This window comes from Zosterops lateralis (genome assembly GCF_965231275.1).
Source record: "Zosterops lateralis genome assembly, chromosome: 9".
NCBI lineage: Eukaryota > Metazoa > Chordata > Aves > Passeriformes > Zosteropidae > Zosterops > Zosterops lateralis.
In genome coordinates, this window is record NC_139769.1 from 3,484,888 (window position 1) to 3,507,233 (window position 22,346).

Consider the following 22,346-nt stretch of genomic DNA (forward strand, 5'->3'; position numbering starts at 1 on the left):
GGCAACCTGCAACAACAGTTGTGAAGTAAATGTGGTTTTCATTTCATGCAGCCTTCCCTAAACGTAAAACATCTTCATTAGCTGGGAAGTCAGCACTGTGACTGCTGCCAAATGCAATATAGAAGGCAGCAGGACTGTGCCGAATGAGGACAGGGCGAGGGAGAGGCTCCTGTGACACTTGGTTCTCTCTCCCACTCCAAAGGCTCTGTGTCCCACGTGCAGAACAGCCTTTACAGGGGAGACGAAGATTTAAAAAGCAAGAGAGCAGGCTCTTATCAACTTCATAAAGCTCACACAGATCATTTCCCAAACTTGCCCAGCCTCACTAGCTTTGCTTTTGGTTCTATTTTTTTTTCCCTCCTGAATTCCTGCCCCACTTCTCCTGCTCACCCATCGCCTTTCCCCTGGTCAGGGGGAGAAGGACAAATCGCTGTCTCTGCTGCAGGCTGGGTGGCAGCCAGCTGGCACAGCTGTGCTGTGCTGCCCTGTCCCCCCGGAGACTGCACGTTCCGAGGGACAGCACCGAGCTCAGCCCTGCGAGCTTCCCACTCATCACTGCCTGCAGCAGCTGAGCAGTGCCTGTGCACACTGGTGATTCCTCCAAAGGCTGCTGCTTTTAACAACGTGGCATGTTCTGAAGAGGAGACTCTGGTATCGGAGCCAAAATATACTGAATCCACTTGCTGGTCTGGCTCCCACTGAGATTAGAGATCAGGCTGCGAGAACACTTCGAGCCAGCGTGTCTCTGCTGTCTCCTCTCCAGGATGTACTGCAAAGGACACGTACTGTGCATGCTCTGGGGGTGGAAACGTGCTCAACACTCTGTTTGTGTGAACAAAGCTGGCAGCTCGGGCGGATATTGTGGAGCAAAAGAAGCTCTATTGTGTTTGCCAGTCATCACGAGAATCAAATGAACAAATTTAGAATAAGCAAATTGGGCTGGAGTTCCTTTAGCAGAAAGCGCTCAAAGGATGGTCAGGCTTAGTGAGAGAGAGTTATGGGATATTCTTCCTGAAATAAGCCATAGTAAACATTGGGACAGCAAAATGATCTGCTCATTTTGGTGTTCATGTAGTTGCTCTGTCTTTTAGATCATGTATTAAATTTGAAAAGGTAGAAGATAAATTATTTGTGCCTCTCCCATTGAAAAAAATGATTAAATTATACCGTTCAAACCACATGCACATTATCACCCAGGGAAAAATAAATTGTGCACCAAGCCAGGTGAGTCTGTTCCCAGGGCCAAGAGTCATGAAAGTAACAAAAGCAGATGCAAAAGAAGAGGTTGCATCTAAACTTGAAGAGATTCCTTGACAATCCCCATAAAGAGGTGGTGAGTACAGAGAACTGATAAAGAAGGAATGACTGAAGAAGAACACAGACCATATCACCAAATGAAGACAGGAAAAAAAAATCAGAAATTCTGGAGAGAAGGTAACACAAACCTTGTATATTTGGGACTCAAAATACCAGCTAATTCAGATTCCCTCCACTAATAAGCTAAAATTAGGCCACATCATGTTCCCATTGGAAGCTGCCCTGCCTACTTTCTTCAGCTGGGAATCACAAAAGGTATTGGAGCAAGAACAATGAATATTTTCATGATGGTACAACTTTGCCCTGCAAAAGCACTCTTGTGTCCAGGACTGGGACATGGGAATACAGAAATCTGTGCCTGAAAACCTTCTGATCACATAAAGGCTTCAGAAGAAAAAAGCATTTTTGAAACCTTTAAAATACCCCATAAAACCCTAAGACACTGCCAGGAAGGCAGGCTTTTAGGGAAACCATCTACCCATTCCCAGAAGTTAGGGCATGTCTGTTAGACCCATGCAAACTACAAGTTAGGAATAATGGGCAAGCTCCTGTTTCAGTGCTTTAAACCTGCTGTGATTTTGCTGGGAAAAAACTGCTCACAGGTTTTGTGTAGTCACCATGGCTACACAGGGAAAGGCTCCTAAAAGTTCCAAAGCCAAGGGTGGGTGCTGGAGCTCAGAGCCTGCAAAGCACGATGGCAGTGACAGCCCACCCAGGAAAGTCAGGGAATACACTTGGGCACACAGACCAACCCTGCAGAGCTAAATCCCAGCCCCAAAACAAGGGACAATCCTTCCCAAGTGAAAGAGCAGCTGATTTGCCATTCCAAATGCAAATTCTACCCATGTCTTCTGCTAGGGCAAAGGAGGCAGCAGAGAATCATGTAAAATGCATAACTGTCCAAAAATATTCAGAAAACCATCTTTTTCATTTCTTTTTCTTCATGGATAATGGATGAGCCCTGAGGTGGCAGTGACTTTCAGAAACCAACAGCTCAGACCTGGGCTGGGGTCAATAACCTAATTACAACGTGCATTTTGCTGCTCTCATGAGCTATTCAACAGAAACACAAAATTCTTTGTGTGCGTTTGGTTACCCCAAACAGTCAGTGGTTAATTCCAAAAGCATATCCTCACTTAAAAATGGCAGTTCCACCACAAATTAAACTATTATAGCCATGAGTAAAATTAGGTTCCACATTTGTACTTTCTAAAATATCAAAGGCATGATTAGCAAAGTCTTTTGTTTAAGATCTCTGGAGTCCTGGAGGTAATGAAAACTGGGTCGAGGAGCAGTTTCTCTGCAAGTTTAAAGTAAATGCTGTGTTCAAGCATTACCTGCTCCTGTGACTCATGGAGCACTTGGTCTGGAGAATGGAATTACTGTACCAACACAGAGATACCAAGAGCAGTTCCTCTGCCCTGACCAGAGGAGGAGGAAGGGGTGGAAAAGAAAGGCATTGCAGATGATTTTGAACAGTTTCCTGTTACGGCCCCTTGAAAGAAACCCAGCCGTACTTTCCCCCTGCTTTCTGTTTGCTGAATTTCTCCTGACAGTTGGCTCCTTCGTTTGCCAGAACCACAACAAAGGACGGCCTTGAGTTTCCACACAGGCCATTTTCTCCCTCTCTCCTCTCTGATCATCTCACAAAGGTATTATTGTTGCTGGCTCACTGGGGCTCAGTGCACCTGAGGCACATCAAAGGCACTTTTCAATGCCCGCCTGACCACACAGGTCTCTCTCCCACTGCATTAAATTAAACTCGATGATTAATCTCTGTAGCCCTCAGGGTCCCTCGGTGCACACGGAGAGAGAAAATATATATTTCTATCAAAACACAAGTATAATATACTTTCATTTTATAGCCCTAATTAAAAAAAGGAACAGCTAATTTTGGCCAAATGCAGCTGCATATAGGTCTCGTTAAAACACAAATACAACTGCCCTGTGTGCTCCACGTTCACTTCATGCAGCCTGTGCAGGTAATAGATAAAAGAACAGAAAACTAAAATCCTTTCACAGATTGGATCCAGAGAAGTTTAGATTTTACTTATTGTCTGCTGGCTAGAGATTGTTATACCCCTCCCTGTGCAGATGAGTGAAGGCAGGCAGTTAAGGAAATGATTATAAAATGCTGAGTAGGTAGATTTAAGTAAAAATCTACTTAAATCTAGCAAAAACTGCACAAGCAGTTCCTGAGTTCGAACTGAAGTGATTAAGAGCCTTAAAAGGTTCTGCCTTGTGCAGTCTGTGTTCAGCTTTGGGGTTGCTTCGATGACAGAACATCAACATGGATTTTATCCCATCCCTTTTGCTACATTAGCATATTTAATGGAGCCACAACTCTCCTGGTTGTGGAGAGTGCACACAAAAAGTGTTAATATTGATGCTCTAGTTTGGGAAGTCAAACAACCCACTGCTGTGAACTGGGTGTATGTTAGAACTTACCAATGTACAAATATCAAAAATTAATAAATAACCACACACGTGTGTCCTCCTCCAGGGCTGGTTGTACTACAGGAATGAGCCAGAGCCAGCTGGGCCACTGCCATCCACCCAACATTGCCCTCAGACCTTTGGGGGAAGCTCCCTCTGAGCTCCTCAGCTCACTGCTGTCCAGTACTGTGTCTCTATTAACTCATTTTAACCATTTAAACTAACTCAGCTAAATGAAACAGGTTAGGAAGAGTTCACTCAAACAGCTCCTACTGAAAGGGCAGAAACCTCCACCAAGAAACCTGGAAATAATGAAAGCAGTGTCAGGGCTTGAAGGGTGACTTCCTCCCCCAGGGTGCCCCACCTGCCCTATGACAGACAGACAGACAGACAGACAGACAGACAGACAGACAGACAGACAGGTATCAGTGGGATTTTTTTCAAAGACAGAGCAAGCCAAGAGTCATGGAGTTTGAAGCTTGAAACTTTTGTTTTGTTTTGGAAGGAACCAAAATATATTCCAGTTGCTCTATGGGATTTAAGCTCAATGCTCTGCTTCACAATAGTGGGATTATTCACCATGTGCTAAAATGCTTTGCTGAACGACAATCCATGTGACAAGATCACCATTTATTCATGCTCAAGATCACCATGGATTCATGCTGTTACTACAGAGACAACTTATTGTTAAGCCTGATGTTTTATTATCAGCCTCCTTTCTTTTTCTCTCCTGGAGTTTCTCCACAAAGCATGTCAGTCCTCTCCAACACCTCTGGCACTCCCAGTGCCATTCGCTCCTTTTGGAAAAATCCAAGTTCTAATCATTCTAAATTTAAGACCAAAATGAGTTTTAAATAAAAAATGTGGCAGAAAAAGGGTACTTATCTAAATGGAATGCTCTCAGACTCATACATTTTAAAACAGTATAAATTTCAAAAGCAGACACTAAATTTTAATTGCAATCTCAGAGAAAGCTTTTGTATTAATTCACTGAGAAAAATTAGCAAAGTGAAAACTGCTTATTGGGGGCTTTTCTTTCTTTTTAGTCATGATATGTCTCATAATTCTGTACACCATGGCAATTTTCAGAGGGAGAAGGATTTATATTGATTAAGGGAGGAGGTGGGGGAGCAGGGCTGTGATGGGCACTCCTTCTCCAAAGACACTTTTCTGTAACACATTAGTGACAGGCTTGTCACAGATAACTCAGGCTCAGGCTTTGGCTCAGATTTCAGGCTGCTCTTTAAGCCACTCTGGCATCGTAGTTTTTACTTTCCATGTCATTTTTCAGTATTGATTTCTACTACTATTAAAGTTCTTGCTTAATAGCAAATGCACCGTAATTTATAATTAATATTCCAAAAGGTAAAGATAGAGTTACCAGAAAAAAAAAAAAATTCAAGGAAAAAAAAAATGGGGTGAAAAGGACAAAGGTCAATTTTCCCTTCAAAAACATAAGTTAGTAAATTCTGCACAAATTAGGATGACACATAGAACCTACCCCCATGTGGCAGGAAGATGTTCCACAGATCATTGCGAGTCGGGATGTAATCGGCTGGTTCTCACATGGAAGGTTATGTCCTTTCACATCTGCTCCAATTACTCCTATTAAAGTAAAATTAAAATTCCCTGTTAAAAAAGAACTAGCCACCCTGCACCAAACAGACCTTTTCTGCACTCAAATAATTGCTGAGTATCTCACACCACTGCCACAAATCAAGAAAGTCTACTTAGCTAATAAAAGAAATAATTTTATCTGTCAAATTAAAGTATTTATTCCAGATACAAGGACCCAAGATGATTTCTTCTAAATGCATGTCTATCATCATGATTTTTAAGTGTTATTTTACCTAGAAAGTGTTATTTTACCTGACATTTATTCTCTTAGGTAGCTCACTGACATACAGAATAAAAGTGCCCTGCTGTGCTGGCAGGCTGCAGATGTGTTTATTTGTTCACAGTTTATCATGAACATCCTGGATGATGTGTTTTGTCAGGGGATGAGTTGGAGAAAGGGGTAACTTGGCAGGAGACTGGAAGGCTGCCAGCTTTGTTGTCTTCACTGCTGCTGCTGTTCTGTCCATGTCAGAACCATCTAAAGGCAGATTATTCCTCCTCTTTGAGGAACTGATCTTGGCTCTGAGGAGCCTCTGTGTGCAGGACAGCAGAGGATGGAGCACAAAGTCAGCACCACGCAGCCTGCAGCAGAAAATACACCCAGGGGATGCCAGGGCAGACCCACAGCTGAGCCTCAGAACACATCCCATCCTGCTTGATTCCCTTCAGGGGAGGCTACAGAGGGAACCTGCTCTCTCCTCCTCCTCTCCCAGGCTGCATCCTGGCACCACGTTGTGCTGCACACAGCAAAATGCAGCAGCCAACGAGTAACATTCTTACATTGGACTTTTTTTTCCTTAGATATTGCTTTTCAGCTGGCAAACTGGTCACCAGACTGTGCATTTGCATCTGCAAAGCTCCATTTGGAGACCAGTATGTCAATACTGATTAAAAAAAAAATAAAAATAAAACCTTCCCCTCCCTGTAAAAGGATCAGGAAAACTTTTGCTGGACATTGTGGAAGATGCCAAGTGTTAGGGCTGGTTCATATCCTACATTTCATTAACAGCCTCTTGTTTAGATCACCACTGTAATGCCCTGTTATCAAATGAGTCTGGTGGGGTTTATCTTACTGGGATCACCATGGTTTTCCTGGTATTACCATGGCTGGAAGTCATCTAAATAATCAGAAAATTAAGTGCTAAAATATTAAAGTCTTAAAAAATCCACCCTCATGTCCCTTTAACTAAACTGACTTATAACTATGAAGTGGCACAGCTGTCATAAAGAAAGTTAGGAACAACAAAAAGCTAAAAGTAAGGCTTCTACTTCATGCTTTATTTTTTCACTGCTCCAACATGATGAATGCATATTAGGAATTTTGGACAGGGTTGTCTAGAAGGCAAATTCCTGTACTGAGCAAGAGTGTATTTGAATTTCTTGAGTTAGAAATACTGTTCACACTTGAGAAGGAAGAAATCTATTAAACTAAATAGCCAGTATATGCTGCAAATGTATTTTCATAAACAATATAAGACTGAAAAGATCTTTTTAATTGCTAAGAAAATATGCATTCTGCAAAACAGGAATTATGGCCCTTTTTGGAATTTTAGTAAGTGGCTTCACCAGTGTTTAGAATTGTTAGAGTTTTCCTATTTTTGATTAATTAAAGTCAGACCACAAATAAGTCTGGAATATTGGCTAATAGTTATATAATTGCTGTTATAAGTCACTTTTACCTTTAGCTTAGGTGGAATTTTTCATAGTCTGAGGCAAGACTCAAAAGCAGAGGCCGAGAACAAGAAGTTCTGTGCATCACACAGAACAGAGGAGAGATTTTTAGGAAGGCAAGCAGTGCTCAGCAATGTGTTCTGGATCTCTTCCACAGTGACATGGTATTTTAGACACTGCACCATAAATCATCTCCTTTTGTTGAAACAATGCTGATGCCTTTTGAAAAGGTAAATGTAAACAGTGTTTTTATGAGGCCAGTCCCACAAGCCTGGCCTCCCATCCTCACAGTTTTATCTGCACACTCTCTGAAATTAGTACAGTAGGTCAAAATGCAAGATGTAACTCCTTGGCTCTTAGATCCTCACTCTTCCATAAGAGGTATCAGATGGCCTGATTCAGGAGTCACACATGAGCTCCTCAAACATACACACTAAACAGTTCTTTATCTTCTTGTACTCAAAACTTTGAAGCCTCCATAAACTTCAGGAACCTGCTCAGCCAAGCCACACTTCACATCCAGCCAAAAGCAGACCTGAGCTGCATAAAAAGTTATTAGCACTGAAAACAAGCTGTCCACCCTGTCATCCTGGTTTAGCCTGCAGGATATTTTCTTTACATATATCTGCACTCCTCAACTCTCCTTTTGCTCCTGCTGTCATTTTTGTGATCAAAATCTTTTCATTTTTGCTGTCCTTTCTCTACTTAGTTTCCAGACCATTTCCAATAGATTTATTACCCTTTCCTAGGTTCAAGAAGGATGAGTTCAACTGTAAATCCTCCTCTTGTCCCAGCCTGTACTGAGCTCTGGTGTGATTATCATGCAGGTTCTCCCACTGTCTTCTTCACTCTTCCCCCTGTTATGCCCCTCTCTCTCTTATAACAACCTGTGTGTTGTTTTTCTCCTCCTGGCAATCATTGCAGGAGTCTGCTGGTGTTTGTGGTGCCATCTGGGAAAACATATTCACATTAGCAGACTGTCTCTACCCACTGAAGCCCTTTTCTGAGGGATGCCAGTAGCTGAGTGTTTCTAGTGTCAGGTTCTTTACAGAAGCCTGTAGCAAGGAACAGGCAGTTGCTCTCTATTCTTTTTAAAATTCAATTGATTTTAGCACATGAAAAAATGGGCATTTTTGTGCTCTGGATCCATAAAGATGCCAATTAAACAAGGACCTTCCACTGCCACTTTCAAATGCTCTCTGACAACTCAGTTTTGCAGCAAGTTCATTCTTTCAGGTCAGATTATTACTACATTGTTTTCCAAGAACACAGAATTACCAGGGCACACAGCTTTAAACACATTTTTATGCAATTAGGATACTGACAAGTATTTTTAAGTCAGTCACAACACATCTACAAATATGACACTGAAGCTCAGTCTTCCTTTTTGCAGACAGATCTACCTCTAATCCTTTCCAGGTAGCAAGAAAAGCAATCTCCATGATCACTTAACCTCACCAAAAGCAAAGGGATTTAAACACTAAAAAAGTCCCAGGCCACAGTTTCTAGAAGGACAAATGAGATTTAAAACAGCACAAAACATTTGAAACAAAACTGGTAGTTTATCACCTAATCATATTTCAGTTAGATCTAGAAAAAAAAAAATCCTCTGATGAGCAATAGATTTGCATTAAAGAGTACTGTTTCAATAACACTGAAACTTCCTGAGGTAAGACTGTTTTCTAAACCAGCAAACTAAAGAAAACCCTCAATTTCCTGCTGAAAAAGTTGCACTGAATCTCTTTGTTATTGACTGTATTTGGATAAGGCCAAACAGCATAGTAAGAAAATGAACTTTTTGAGCCTCATTAAATGTATTTCAGAAAAGATGAAATACCTGGGCTAAACATCAGAATATTGTGCTGGAAAAGAAAAAAAGTCAAAGCATCACACCTTAAAGCTTTGAATCATGAATCACTTCTAAAGTTAATAAGAATCCTAACTATGAACAAGCCTCAAACAGGAGGCTTCTCCCTCAGAATGGTTGGGTTTTTTGGTTTTTTTCTGTTGCCTATCCCCAAAGTTTTGAGCAACAGAAGATGCAGACTCTCAGCATGTTGGCATTCCAACACCATGGTGTTTCTATCAAAGTAGAACTAGCAGAAATTAACAAATAATTTGTAAATACAGCTGAAAAGGTATATAACAGTGATATATCCCATTCCTAGAGATAGATTTGCAGTACTAATAGTTTATTGTGATGATTTGGGGTGGTGTTTTTTAAGAAAAGCATCAGAGCAAATGGCTGGATAAAAACAGTCTGTGACAAAAATGGCTTTCTGAAATGCATTCAACAATTCCTGTCTCCAAGAAGAGTAAACCCATGAGTGAGTACCTAGTCCTCCAGCGTGGGCATCAATGAGAGATGCTGCCACTGCAATCCCTTCGGGGAGACCCAAATCTCTGGCAGCCTCTGGTGTCAAACCTCTCCCAACAGCCTCTCCAGGAGACAGGACGTGGTTTCCTGGGCAGACACAAGACAAAACCAAACACCTGTCAATTCACCAAACAGAAAAACAAACGTGTGTGTTATTGCAAGAGCTCCCTTCCTCTCCCTCCAGTTAAGCCTGGGATCTATAAAACAAAAGAAGTGCATCAAAGAATTCTGTGTGATGGAGTATCTTTCATTATCTGTCTGCAGATTAAAGACAACCCTGCCAGATCAGGCCCTCCCATGGCAATTTAGAAGTTCAAAAGCATTCAATATCCTATCTAGCCACAGAGAAAGATCTCACCACAAGCAATTAAATTCTGCTTGGCATCTCTCCAGGAGATGGGAAATGCAGAAATCCCAGGTTCTGGTGGAAGGTGCTGCCTTGCAGAGATTCTCTGGGCATGGAAGGAGACTCAGCTCAGTCCATGCTCACAAATGAACACTGCACCTGTTGCACAAGGAATGCTCAAGGAACTGGCCAATTTTTTTTTTCCATTTCTATCCAGCAGTTCTACTAGGAATAAGGTGGCTATAGCAACAGAAACTCTGAAAAAGAAACTGGCTTAAACAGCAAATTCCTCCAGTTGCAGCTGTATTTCCTCACAGACTTAAATAATCCCTTTCTGAGCCTTCTCTGGCCTGTGCAGTGTGAAGAAGACAAGAACACAACCCTGCCCTCCCTGCCCTGTCACAGGGGAGCTCAGGGGCAGGTCCTGCCATAACACACACCCAATTTTGTCTGAGCTTAGAAGAACAAATCTAGATTCTTTCAAGCACCAGGATTTAGGGACACCCCTGAGAGCCTCCTCTCAGCTTCCCACATCTGGAGCAGTGAGATTAAGCTCCTGGGATTGCACACACTGCCATAGTTATCCAAAAGTTTGGGGGTGAGAGGCAGAAAACTCAGTGGAAATTCCCACAGATCTCCCTGCCACTGCCAGTACCTACTTTCAGTACCTACCTGGAGTGTTGACTAAATTCAACAAATCTGGGCACAGTTGGCAAAACTTCTCTTTAAAATAAAACAAGACTATTTTCACAGTCAGTTTTATTGAGAATGTTACACCTGAAGCATGTTCAGATACGGAAAAAGGACATAAAACATCCTCCACAATAGACATTAATTAAGAGGAATAGCATATCATAAAATATCAGGAATACACTAATTCCCATGAGCATAAACTTCTAAATATGCATTTATAGAACCTGATTAATAAAAAGGTTACCATATTAAATTCACAGGTCTTCAATTTTAGATATCACTTAGGTCTTTGCTGTAAACTCTGTTGGTTCTTCATTTTTAGAAGTTACATTCTCCTTCTGCCCACTTCCTGATGGATGCAATGTATGGAGCATTTTGGGACCAGCACACACAACTTCACAGTTGCTCATTTCTCTAAGAGTTTCTGCTCTGTTGACAGCCAAATATCTCTGCCCCTGAAATTCCAGGCTGAACCTCACACTGGAAATTTAAAACAAGTCTGTGTAGCCAAAACTGCTGCACTTGACATTGGGTTTATATTCAATTTTGGGAGCAGTAAGCAAACACCATCATTAAGCTTTATACAGAAGGACATGAAGACATTAAATCACCTCCCCACAGGGGAGAAAAAATAATCTGCATTTTATCATTTCTGCATTTTATTAGTTAGTTATTGTAAAGTCAAAACACTGTTCTGGCTTTTTCAAAAAATGTATCCTTTGCATTTTTCCCTAATAAGCTGGAGTGCAGAATGTTCCTCTTTAAGAGACTTTTGTATTAACATTTCTGGTTTTTTAAGACAGTGGAGAAAAATACCAAAGCTGTCTGCTTCTCCTGACATTCAAAGACCCTGCAGGTGGAAGGAAGTTCAAAAGAGTTCATGCAGCTAAACCTACATCATCTTCTTCAAAATCAATTGCCTGACCTGAAAGCACAACCATGGTGTACATACAGCATGAGATGAAATTAATCTGAAATAAAACCTCTTTCCAGGCATGCCATTCCATGGTTGGCTAGTTTATATCAGTCATACCAGTCAAACACTTTAGTGTGTAATTATTATGGAGTTATACTCCATTTTACAGATCAGGGCTACTATCAGACAAAATCTTTTCCTACCAGCTTCTCAATTATTTCTAGTTAATAAGCACTAAGGGAAAAATTTCAGAGATAAAGATAATCCTCCCCTCTACAGCAGCACAAGAAAATGACCCCATACTTCCTTTGGTGCTGGTTATTTATCAGAATGACCACCAGCACTGCCACCCCCATTGGCACAAAGTGTGTGAGGACGTGCAGGGACATTTGGAGAGGCTGCATAAGCATCTTGTATTTTAAATAAAATAATTAACGGCAGTCTGCTCCATATGTTTTAAAAGTCAAAGCACGCCTGAACAAATATTCTTTGACTGAAAGCACTTCCCAACAAGTGGGAAGGGAGAGAAGCCAGAAGTCACCCATGGCAGGGATTGCAAAGGGGTCACCCAGCACCCAGGGAGTGCAGGATAGAGAAACTGAGTGTACAGGGAGAGGATTCTCACTCTGCCCCTCTCCTTCACCTCCAGCTCTACAGATCAAGGAAAGCTCTGCCAGGCCCAGAGGAAATGTTCCCAGGGAGCTCTGTGAAAGGGAAGGAGCAGGCTCTGCATGGGGCACTCCTTCTGCCATCAGGAATTTGCTTCCCCCCTGCACAAGTGTAAGTCAGTGTGGAATGGACAGAGCCTTCACTCAACCACATGGGCACAGACCTGGGGAGGGAATTATCATTCTCATAGTTCAATCTTCACCAAAAAGCTCGAAAACTCAGCTGAGCATCAGCACGCTTGGAATCTTTAAGTGTAAAGCTATTAAATGATAAAATAAGAAAACAAAAAGCAACCAATAGGGAGACACGACTATAAGTGAAGTTTTTGGCACAGATTGTATTCCAGTCCTAGACTGAGAGGGAGCAGATTCTTACTGGAACAAAAACACAGCAGCTTTAGAAACACTGGGGCAGCTACTCTGAGCATAAAGGTGTTCTACAGCTACACACAGAAATTCAGCAGCAGGTGCTGCCACCCTTAAATCCGACCTGTCAGGGGGAAAGTAGGGAAGAAGGAGAGGGAGGAGAAGGAGGGAGGGAAGGAGGGAGGGAAGGAGGAAGGGAAGGAGGAGAGCTGCCTGCACACAGGCGCACACTGAGAGCAGGACGGGCGCTGCATAAAGGAGGCACTGAAAGGCCCGAGACTCCTCAAGGCTCCTGCCAAAGTAAATGTGTCGAGTCTTTTGTTTACAGTAGTCTCCTGTGCAAGTCATTTACCTTTGCTATAATGACTTCCAAAATTAGAGCTAACCAAACAAACCCATAATGGCTGGAGCTGGAGGACTTTCTGTTTCACATTGGTGCAGCTGTTTCACTAATGCAGCGCCTTAATCCACAGCCTTTCATTTGGGACGAGACAGGCTATTTCCAGCTATTTTTTTCCCCTATAAAGCAGCGAGTTTACAAAAGGAAAAAGCTGTCTGAATCTCTTCCTTCTCTTTTATCCTTCTTCGAAGAGTGATGTTAGAGTTATGCTGTGATCAAGCTTTGTTTAAAGAATTTATGTGCTACCAAAGACCCCTCTACCTTTTTAGGTGCTTCCCACAGGAACCAGCTATTTACCAGACACAACACACGAGGCAGATAATTCCTCTTCAGTCAACTTTAGTGATCCAAATTCGCTGTATTGGCTCACTAATATTTAACAGAACGAGGTATTTCAGGATGTAGCTCCTTTTCAAACAACAAAGCTGGGAGCTGAGCTGACTCCAGCACAGCTTTTCATCTATCTCAGAATGGGGCTGTAATTCCTATATTTGGCTGTATAAGTGCATAAAAATACAAAAGGAAGAAAATTCAATATTCACTGAGACCCAAACAAACCTGAATTTGGATGTAACAATCCCTCGCCCAAATCCCAGCAGCCTCAGAAAGAAACACAACCCAAGGGTACATCCTGTCCCCATTTCACAGCCCCACCCAAACTGGACAATTAAACTGCTTTCTGATTTAAAAGACAACACAGAAAACAGATATCCTGTTAAATAAGTGATATAGAACATGCACTGAAGGAATTATCTTGTTAAACAAACAGTGCTGAATAGGCATCAGAGGAAATAGGACCTTAGTAAAAAAAGAAGTACTGTACATCCAAACGTCATAAGAAATGGAAGGGATTTTCCTCCCTTCATGTTCATTACAAAGCATGCAGATCATCTCCATTTTTTTGTGTTTCATAGTAATTTTCACAATGCCAAAGTCTGGGATATGCAGGGAATCTCAATAAACAATAAACATTGTCCCAACCCGATCTCACTCACAATACATTATCAAATATCCCTCTCAATGACAGACAACACTCACATTTAACTGAGATGTGTATGGCTAATTTTTTTCTACAGTTTTTACTCTAGATGAGGAGCTAAAACAGCATTAAGATCAGAAGGAAGCAGAACAATGATGCTGACTGTAAAATTATAATACTAATTTTTTTCTTAGGACTGAATGCATGGTGGTTAAAAGATGTTAGGAACAGTGAGATTTGGGGCTTTTTTAACCTCCAAATAACCTCCATAAAACTTCCCGGTCGGCAGTTAAAGACTTCAGAATTTTCATTGAGGAAAACCAAAACAAATTGTGGTATTACACGCCAGCTTATTTAAAAGTGAGGAAAACAGTTAAACAAAAAATCACTTTGGCTTTCTTCAGTTCAAAATTCATCTCTTGTCTACATGAGCTGCCACAGTAGCTTGAGGCAAATCTAATTTGGGGCCTTTCCATCTCACTCTCCCAGAGAGCCTTTGGCTGAACTACATCTCGACTACCTAATGTGTAAATACTCCAGGCAGGAGGATTGGGCTGCTAAACACTGGCAAAATCAAACCAGGCAGATCTTGGTTCATCAAGCTGAGCATAAAACTGGTCAGCAAACCAGAGGTGCCCACTTCAACAAAGATTGCTTGGCCTTTTTGGCCCAAGGAGTGAGAGCTACTCTGTGTATAAATTATAAAGCTTTCCTGGTGAAAGGTCAAAAGGAAAAAAAAGAAATTCTGCATGGTTGGATCAACAGGCACGGTATGATGGCTGAGATTGAGTTTTCTTTGCTAGACTGCAGTGAAACAGTGCAGAATGAATGTGTCCTGCCCTGTGTGGTTCACTGCTCACTGCTGAGCTGTTCCTGGGTATAAAACACACACATTTGGTGTCTTACTAAAGCTATAAAATGCAATATCTTGATTTCTTACTTAAGTAATTAGAGGGGATGTATTTACATCCAAATTTAGCTACCTGAGCTCAAGTTTTTGCTTGCAAACAATAATTTCTAGGCTGGTAATTGAAATTTCTGTCTGTCTTTACAGCACAATATTCCTCAGAGTCTCTCTAGATACAAAAATCAGTGCAGATGGCAGGACTACTGCTCTACTTTCAGAGTTGCTCTGCTCTGGTACAGCACATTGCTAAGACTGTAAAGGCAATTTAGCTTGTATTAAACATGGATTATTATTTAACAGATTTTTTTTTACTAGATTTTTTTAACAATTCACATATATAACGACTCTTCTTAGAATAAATAATTACCCCTTCTTCCAAACTGAAATAAATGCCAGACCAAAAATAATATCATCAGTTACTGAAAGGACACTTTTAAATCTTTCAGCCAAGCTCATTCCCCACCATTATCACACAGTATCCATTTTTAATATCCATACTGAGGACGTACTGATGCACTGTAAACCAAAAAAAGTTCAGAAATCAGCCAGGAAAACAATTACAAGGATTGAGAAGTGTGACAGTTCACCCAAGAGATTTGGGGGGAACCCTCAGTGTTCTCCTTGATCGTAGGAAATTTGAGTCTGTGCAGGTCAAGCGTGTCCCTACGGTCTGCCAGGCAGGAGTAGGAAGTTAAATCAGATGAAAAATCAAGTGTGTTTTTTAATTAATTCATTAATTTTGAGACATGACAGCAACTAACAATCAACAACCTTTTACTCTGAAGTGGGCTCTCCATCACAGGAAATTATAAAATCAAGATTGGTTCTAAGATACGCTTTAAACTACTTGAACATTAATTTTAAGGAGTCCAACAGCCTCTGACTTGGAGGAAGTCAGCAAATTGTTTGAAATATTCCTCCTGATTTTGTGAATCCTGACTCATAAAGCAGACAGCACTGTTTTAAAAGTTATCCCAGCAGGAGGCTGAAGCCAAAAAAAAGATGATGAATAACAAATGGAGACTAGGGAGAAGAAGAGTCAGGTAAAAAGAAGGAATGACCCAGAACTATTCTGAGAAATGTCTCCTTTTTCTTTTTTTTTTTTTTTAAGAACAGTATAAGAAATAAGGATAATATCTCAGAGATTTAAATATTGAACAATTAAACAGGCTCAAGTCTACTCAAAGCTTCTATGAAATTTAAAACCAGAAGTTCAATGAAAAAGGTCCTAGAAAGTTCCCAAGCCTCCAGTGTTGCCAGAATAGAAGCAAATACAATTCCTCAGGCAGGCAGAGTCCGAGACCAGAACTCTATGAGTGGACAGTGGAATATTTCTTTATTACTATTGTTTAAAAGATCTAAACTTTTTAAAGAGTTTTCTAAGGTATGAGAGGTGGAGGGACAGCACACTGTACTCCTCACTTCTTAGAGCAGAGAGGAGGAGAAGTGGAGAGGAGCCACCTGCCAGCAGGACTCAAGGTGATGATAAGCAGGGTGAATGATGCTTCCTTTGCTGGTGGAAGAGGAATGGAAAATGTCACCCAGGAAACATCCTGGAGAAACTTGAGCCACCTGAGTTCAGCTCAGCCTGCTCAAGGACAGTTATTGGAAAGAGGAAGAGTATCTGGGATTAGACAGCAAGGAGAAGGCTTGGAGGTGGAGGGGGTAGATTTTGCCCATGAGTTTATCAATATCTGATGGGAGTAAAGATCAGGGACAAAGATCCTTCTCAGTGGCCCCCAGTGACACTACAAGTGTGACAAGCACAAACTGAAGTACAGAGAATTACATTTATACCAAATTAAAAAATGGTTTTATTGGGGAGAAGTGGTCAGGACACTGGAACAGGTTGCCCAGGCAGATTTTGGAGTCTCCACCTATGGAAATACTTAAAACTCAACAGGACACAGCCCTGAACAACTTTCTGTAGGTGATCCTGCTCTGATCACTTCAAGATGGCCCTTCTAATCCCAATGATTCGTGTGATTCAGTGATCTCAAGATGGAAAAAGTATAAAATAAAACAGAAATCACAGGAGTGTGGAGCTTTTCTGAGGAAAAGCCCAACTTCTTCCTGCTGAATCATGTATTACAAAATAATGCCTCGAGCTCTCAGGAAGGAGACACCCAAAAACCTCTTTGCACTGTGCCAGTTTCAGCTCCTTTGCAGTTGCTACAGCTCTTGGACAGAGTGAAATGACAGGAAGCCAGAAAAATGTTAGCATATTTGGAACACTATTCACTTGTAAATTCCATGGATTTTGACAGCATGTAAGTGTAAATATCCTCTGATTCATCCTTTTAATTTTGTTTGAAATTGCGGTGTGTTGTAATTTATTGGGGATAGCAGAAGACCAGGGAAAGACAGATAAAGGCATCCCATACCAGAGAATCCCTTCACTTATTATTCTGTACCATTTGCAAAGTACAGTGTTTAAAGCTTGTTGCTGCAATCCAGCTTTATGAAGAACTGGCAGCTACAAGCTGACCTGAAAAAAAAAAAAAATAAAATAAAAAATAAAAATCATCATCATCTCCTTCTCTCAGCCTTCAAGGAAATCCCTCATATGCTCCAGAGCATCTGGCATCAAAGGCCTTGGAAGAGACAGGGAAAACTGGCAGAATAAATGGATTCACCATTCCCTCCACAGCTGCTGTAGCACTGAGTTAATATTGACCATATTCTCCCACCCAGCACTGAATCTCCCATTTTCAGCCTAAATGTAAATAAATTAAGAGAACATCCAAGTATTAGAGTTGACAAAACAGAGAACCTAAGCAGACTCTGTTTAAAGTGTAAAAAGGGAGATATTCAATGCCATTATTAGCTTTGTATATGGAAGAATTCAGTGACACATACAGGAATGTAACTATTGATATAAAAGGTTTTCTGTACTATCAATTTATTAATAAGTACTTCAAAGAGCATTAGAAAAAGAACATCCAGTCTTCCAATTATACAGATCCATCTTTTCAGGACATTCAAAAATGGCATATGTAAGTGCCCAGGCCCATAAAAACATTAACTTTGCAGTTCCTAAATCCTGGAATTAAGGAGAGTTAAAAATGGTGTTGCAAAGTGTTGGGGCTGTTCATTAAAGCACAGGCAGAGTGTTAAAACAGGGAGGGTAGTGAACAGCTAAACTGATGGAGGGGACTAAAGAACACTGATCAGAAATACACTTTAGAGTCAAGTCAAACTCTTCTTAAGTGAACATATAGTGCCAAAATATATATTAAAAAAAAAAAAAAAAAAAAACCAAAAAAACAACAACAAATCAAAACAAACAAAAACAAGCAAACAAAAACCCCACAGAAATCCTACTGGAGAAAATAGGGACAATTTGTGGAAAATGGAAAGCATTCTTCTAGAAGGTGGTTAAGAAGGATGAGTGGGAAAAAGACCCAGAATGAGATTTAAGAAAAGAGATATCTAAGGAGAACAAGCTGTTCTTCCTTATGCCACCATCACCCCCAAAATCAAAAATTAAAGAATTCCTCCAGTTGTACACTAAAGCAAATCAAGCAAAACTACAGCTATTCCATTAATATGAGTTTGCTGCTCCAGCACAGATGAAAGGTGACAAACTGCCCTTTACAGAAGTTACAAATCCTATAAGATGAGTAGAACCAATTCTGCAGTACCCACAATACTCTCTCACACAAAGCCACCATCTTCATCACCTGGTATGAAATATTACCATTCAATAAAAAAATCATTATTTGGTCCCTTAAGTAGACCCTGAAGTAGGAGGCTGGTGGTGAAAATTTATCAGGCATTTTTTCTCCAAATGGAATGCACACTCCAGTAGCCCCGGAGCTCTACAGTGCATGAAATTTTAACGGAATTGTTAATGTCTTTCTAGGTTTTATAATACCACAAAGAGATACTCATCATGTGCTTTTACCACAGCAGATAACTGCTAATGCCTCTAGTACACAACACTTTTCACAGTGGTTTGAATACAAGTTGTCTTCCACTCTCTTGGTGAGCAAATTAATGGGATCAATAAATTTTTCAGTATCTCCAGATAAGACTCTTTACCTTCACAAACCTGACCAGTAAATTCATGATGTACAGAAGGGACCACAAACAGCTTGTTATGTGGATTCCCTGAAAGGTTAGTCTGCTCTGAGAAACAGAAAATGTCAAAGGCCTGGGAGTTTTCAGATGTGAACCCACACCCTGATATGGGAAAGGTTTGTGGAAGATCCTAAAGGTCAGATGTGAGGGTCTCCCTTATCAACAAGGTCATATGTTAAGTTAAACTGAAACCAAGAGGAGTGTACACTCCAGGAACCACAGCACCCTGATTACAGTAAATGTATTTTTAAAGGGCAAGGAGTTATAAAAGTGATGCTTAAAAGCATATTTACCAGAATAAAGAAATATGTACATTAAAGAAGCTGTTTTCAGGTAATTTCCGTAAGTATATCCAGTGGCGTGAAAGTTAAAGCTACTTCCAAATGACAAAAAAAAAAAAAAAAAAAAATCTATTTGCAGCTACTCATCTTTGGTTTCCTCTGATTGGAAACAATAATGATTTTAGTAGAGATTGAAAAAAAAAAAAAAAACCCAAAAAAAACCCCACAAACTTTTCTGCATATTTCAAACTGGTAAAATTTGTATTTACTTTTGTTGCAGCCAGAAAATTTGACTAATTTTATCTTGTGACATTTTGCTTTGGTTAAAAGGAATGATGATTCAAAGCCTTGTTATCTTTTAGGAGAGATACATGAGAAAAAGGCCATTATCTCTCTTTACAAGGGGAACGTGCAGGCACTAAAATACATCCTTTGCCTTTGAGCTAAACAAACCTCGAGCAGACAGACACAGGCTCAGAGTGGCTTGAGAACAGAAGAGGAAATTCCACCAGAATTACTTCAGCCCTGTCAGGTTTTTGGTTTTGTTTTCATTTCAGGAGGAGGTTTTGAGCATGTACAACCTCCCTTCAACCTCCTCCTACCTGGGTTATCTGACAAGCTCGAGCTCCTTTATCTGCAGGGCAGCTCAGTGCCCTGCTCCCCATCCTTCCCTGTCAGCTGGGGCAGCTCTGATGTTCCTCTGGAAGCACACACTGTCCAGGGAGAGCATTCCCTTGGGATAAGGGGATGCACCTCCAGCAGCTGAGGCTGTTTCCCTGTGGGCAGCACCCTGTAAATACTGTAAATATTGTAAATACAGCTGGAGTTGAGTTGGTGCAGGCTGTGATTCTGTGGTGTTTTGGGGCTCCTGGCAGGGATGGGGACACCCAGGACCATTCCAGCTGCAGTTTGCTCAGTGCCCTTCCTGGTAAGTGGATCTACCCCGTCCTGATGAATGTGGGGAAAGATTCCCAGTGCTCCTCTCAAGTCCAACACCACTGAACACATTAAAACAAGCAAAGTCCCCAACTCTCATTGGAACACTGATCCCATTCCCCCACATCAAGGGACACTGGTAAGATTTCAGGGTGGCAGAAAACAAAGCACTTCCCTGGGACACACCATCATGGAGCAGCTTCTGGGCAGGCTGAAGGGCTTTGACTCCTTCTGAAGCTACACCCTTCCAAGAGACTCCACAAAATGCAGAGAAACTCAAAGGAATGGAATGGAATGGAATGGAATGGAATGGAATGGAATGGAATGGAATGGAATGGAATGGAATGGAATGGAATGGAATGGAATGGAATGGAATGGAATGGAGGCTCTCTGGGTTCCACACTGGTGCAGCCAGCTCCTCACTCCCTCTGCACAGACAAAGGAAGGAAGGACACTCTCCCTCCCTCTTTTTGTGATGTTATCACACTGCTAAATATAACAAAAGCAACACCTTCCTTTTTAAAAAAGGCAAGGTTAGACAAATGGTCAGAGAAATAAGCTCATGTTCTCCCTAGGGCCAGGTTTCAGCATTATTATGCAAATAGAAATTGTCTTATGCTGTGGATTCACCTGAGGGAATCAGCCCCAGAATCTGAAAACCAAAGGATTTCTCAAGGTGAGCACAAGCTGCAAGTTCTGGCCTAAGGTTTGGTGCAGTTTTGGAGGTCAGACTGTGCTTCTCCAACTCCAGCCAAGACCCTCTCAGGGATCCTATGGTTCATTCCTTAAAAAAATCCCAGTTTTTCATGGAATTAGACACTTTCACCAGTAACTCACAAGGAATACTTTTGCCTTGCAAGAAACATACCAACATTAGATAACTTACTGATTTATTTTGTAAATGTTGTGTTTTAACAAACATGGAAGCCTGATACTGGGAATTGATGATTTCTCTCTTAATGAATGTTGAGCCATATATAGGCCAGTGTTAGGAGGCTCCCATCACAACAAAAGGCCCCTTTTATTAATGGCTACTTTATCATTTAAAACATGCCTGTTGTTACTTAAAATGGCAAATTGCTTTGCACTGTCCTTGAAGTGCATTGCATAAATATTGTATTCGGGCTTTAGCTTACACTTCATAAATAATTCATTTTTAAAATACCCTTCCATGAGACCACCAGCTGGCAACATGTTCAATTTTCTGGTAAAAACATGTATTTATTGCAAGCCTTATTTTAACTTGTTGAAGATTTGCTAAAAGCCACATGTGACAGATGTTTTAAGAACTGTATTCAACCCAAAACCTCAGGAAGCTGAAAGCCTCGTTCTCCTGGTAGGTTTTGTACCTCTGCATAAGCAGTTTCCTTTGCAGGGGAAAAGCTGAAATCTAGTCAAGGAAGCTTTCAAGTACCATTTTCTGATAACCCAAAAATGATTGATAGCAGATTATGTGATGATCAGAAAAGTTTATTGATTTTCACTACCTTGCTTTTCACTCCAATCCTTCCTCCACCATTTCCATTTCATGTTGCTCATTTAAACTGCTGTACAAACTTGTTCAAAGTGCTTGACATTAAAAAAAAAAAATCAAAGGAAATTTCAGATAATTAACTTTGATGAATGAGCATATTTTAATTCATGTCTGGTAATATTCTTGTTAATGACATGTCTGCTTAGGACATCCATTAAAAGTCCATTAACTTAACAGGGAAAGTCTAATAAAGTTATCCTGGAAATTTTCTGGTATATTAACGTTATGGACTTTTAATGAATATCTGCTGTAGGAACTGCTATTAGCAAGGCTACTATCCTAATTAAACTTGGTCTCTGAGAATGAAAAAAATGTATAAAGATAACAACAAGGAGAAGTAGCACCTTTTTTGAAAATGACTATAAGGGAGATGGGAACAGTTCACAAATCATGCTATCAGTAACAGCTATAAATTACTATATTGTAGCTTTTTTTTGTAGCCTGCCATCCAATATATCCACATCGAGTGTGTCCTTCATGTCATCAGTTGCTGGGGCTCCTTTTCACTCTTCTATTGTTGAGACTGAGCAGCTCAAAAAGGCCTTCCAGGCCTTTCTGAAGGGGAGGAGATAAAAAATTTAAACAGTTTCTCACAACAATGCAAAGTAAAAAATGCACTTTGGAAGTTTGTTCCCTGTGGGCATCTCAGCAACCCATTTGAAGGTGCTGACATTCACAATAATACAGCAAAATATCTTTCTACATGTATATATCTTTTATTCATAGAATCAGAGAATGAGTTGGGAGGGACCTTAAAGCTCAGCTTATTCCAACTCCTGGCCATGGGCAGGGACACCTTCCACTAGATCAGGTTGCTCA

The 22,346-nt window shown here is 40.8% G+C and overlaps 1 protein-coding gene across 6 annotated transcripts in view; it reads right to left on the minus strand.

Annotated features, from left to right (window-relative positions):
- FGGY (FGGY carbohydrate kinase domain containing) overlaps positions 1–22,346 on the minus strand; it is a 129,298-nt gene that overhangs the window by 58,653 nt on the left and 48,299 nt on the right. For 5 of the 6 annotated variants that reach the window (XR_014590683.1, XM_083867225.1, XM_083867226.1 and 2 more), the window contains 2 exons: positions 9,377–9,505; positions 5,255–5,358 (listed from right to left, as the gene is read on the minus strand). Coding sequence is in view for 5 of the 6 variants with exons in the window: in XM_083867225.1 (XP_083723351.1) it covers positions 5,255–5,358; positions 9,377–9,505 (233 nt within the window). In the remaining variant the exon portion in view is untranslated. The remainder of the gene's footprint in view (positions 1–5,254; positions 5,359–9,376; positions 9,506–22,346) is intronic. The other variant, XM_083867228.1, reaches the window with a different exon arrangement.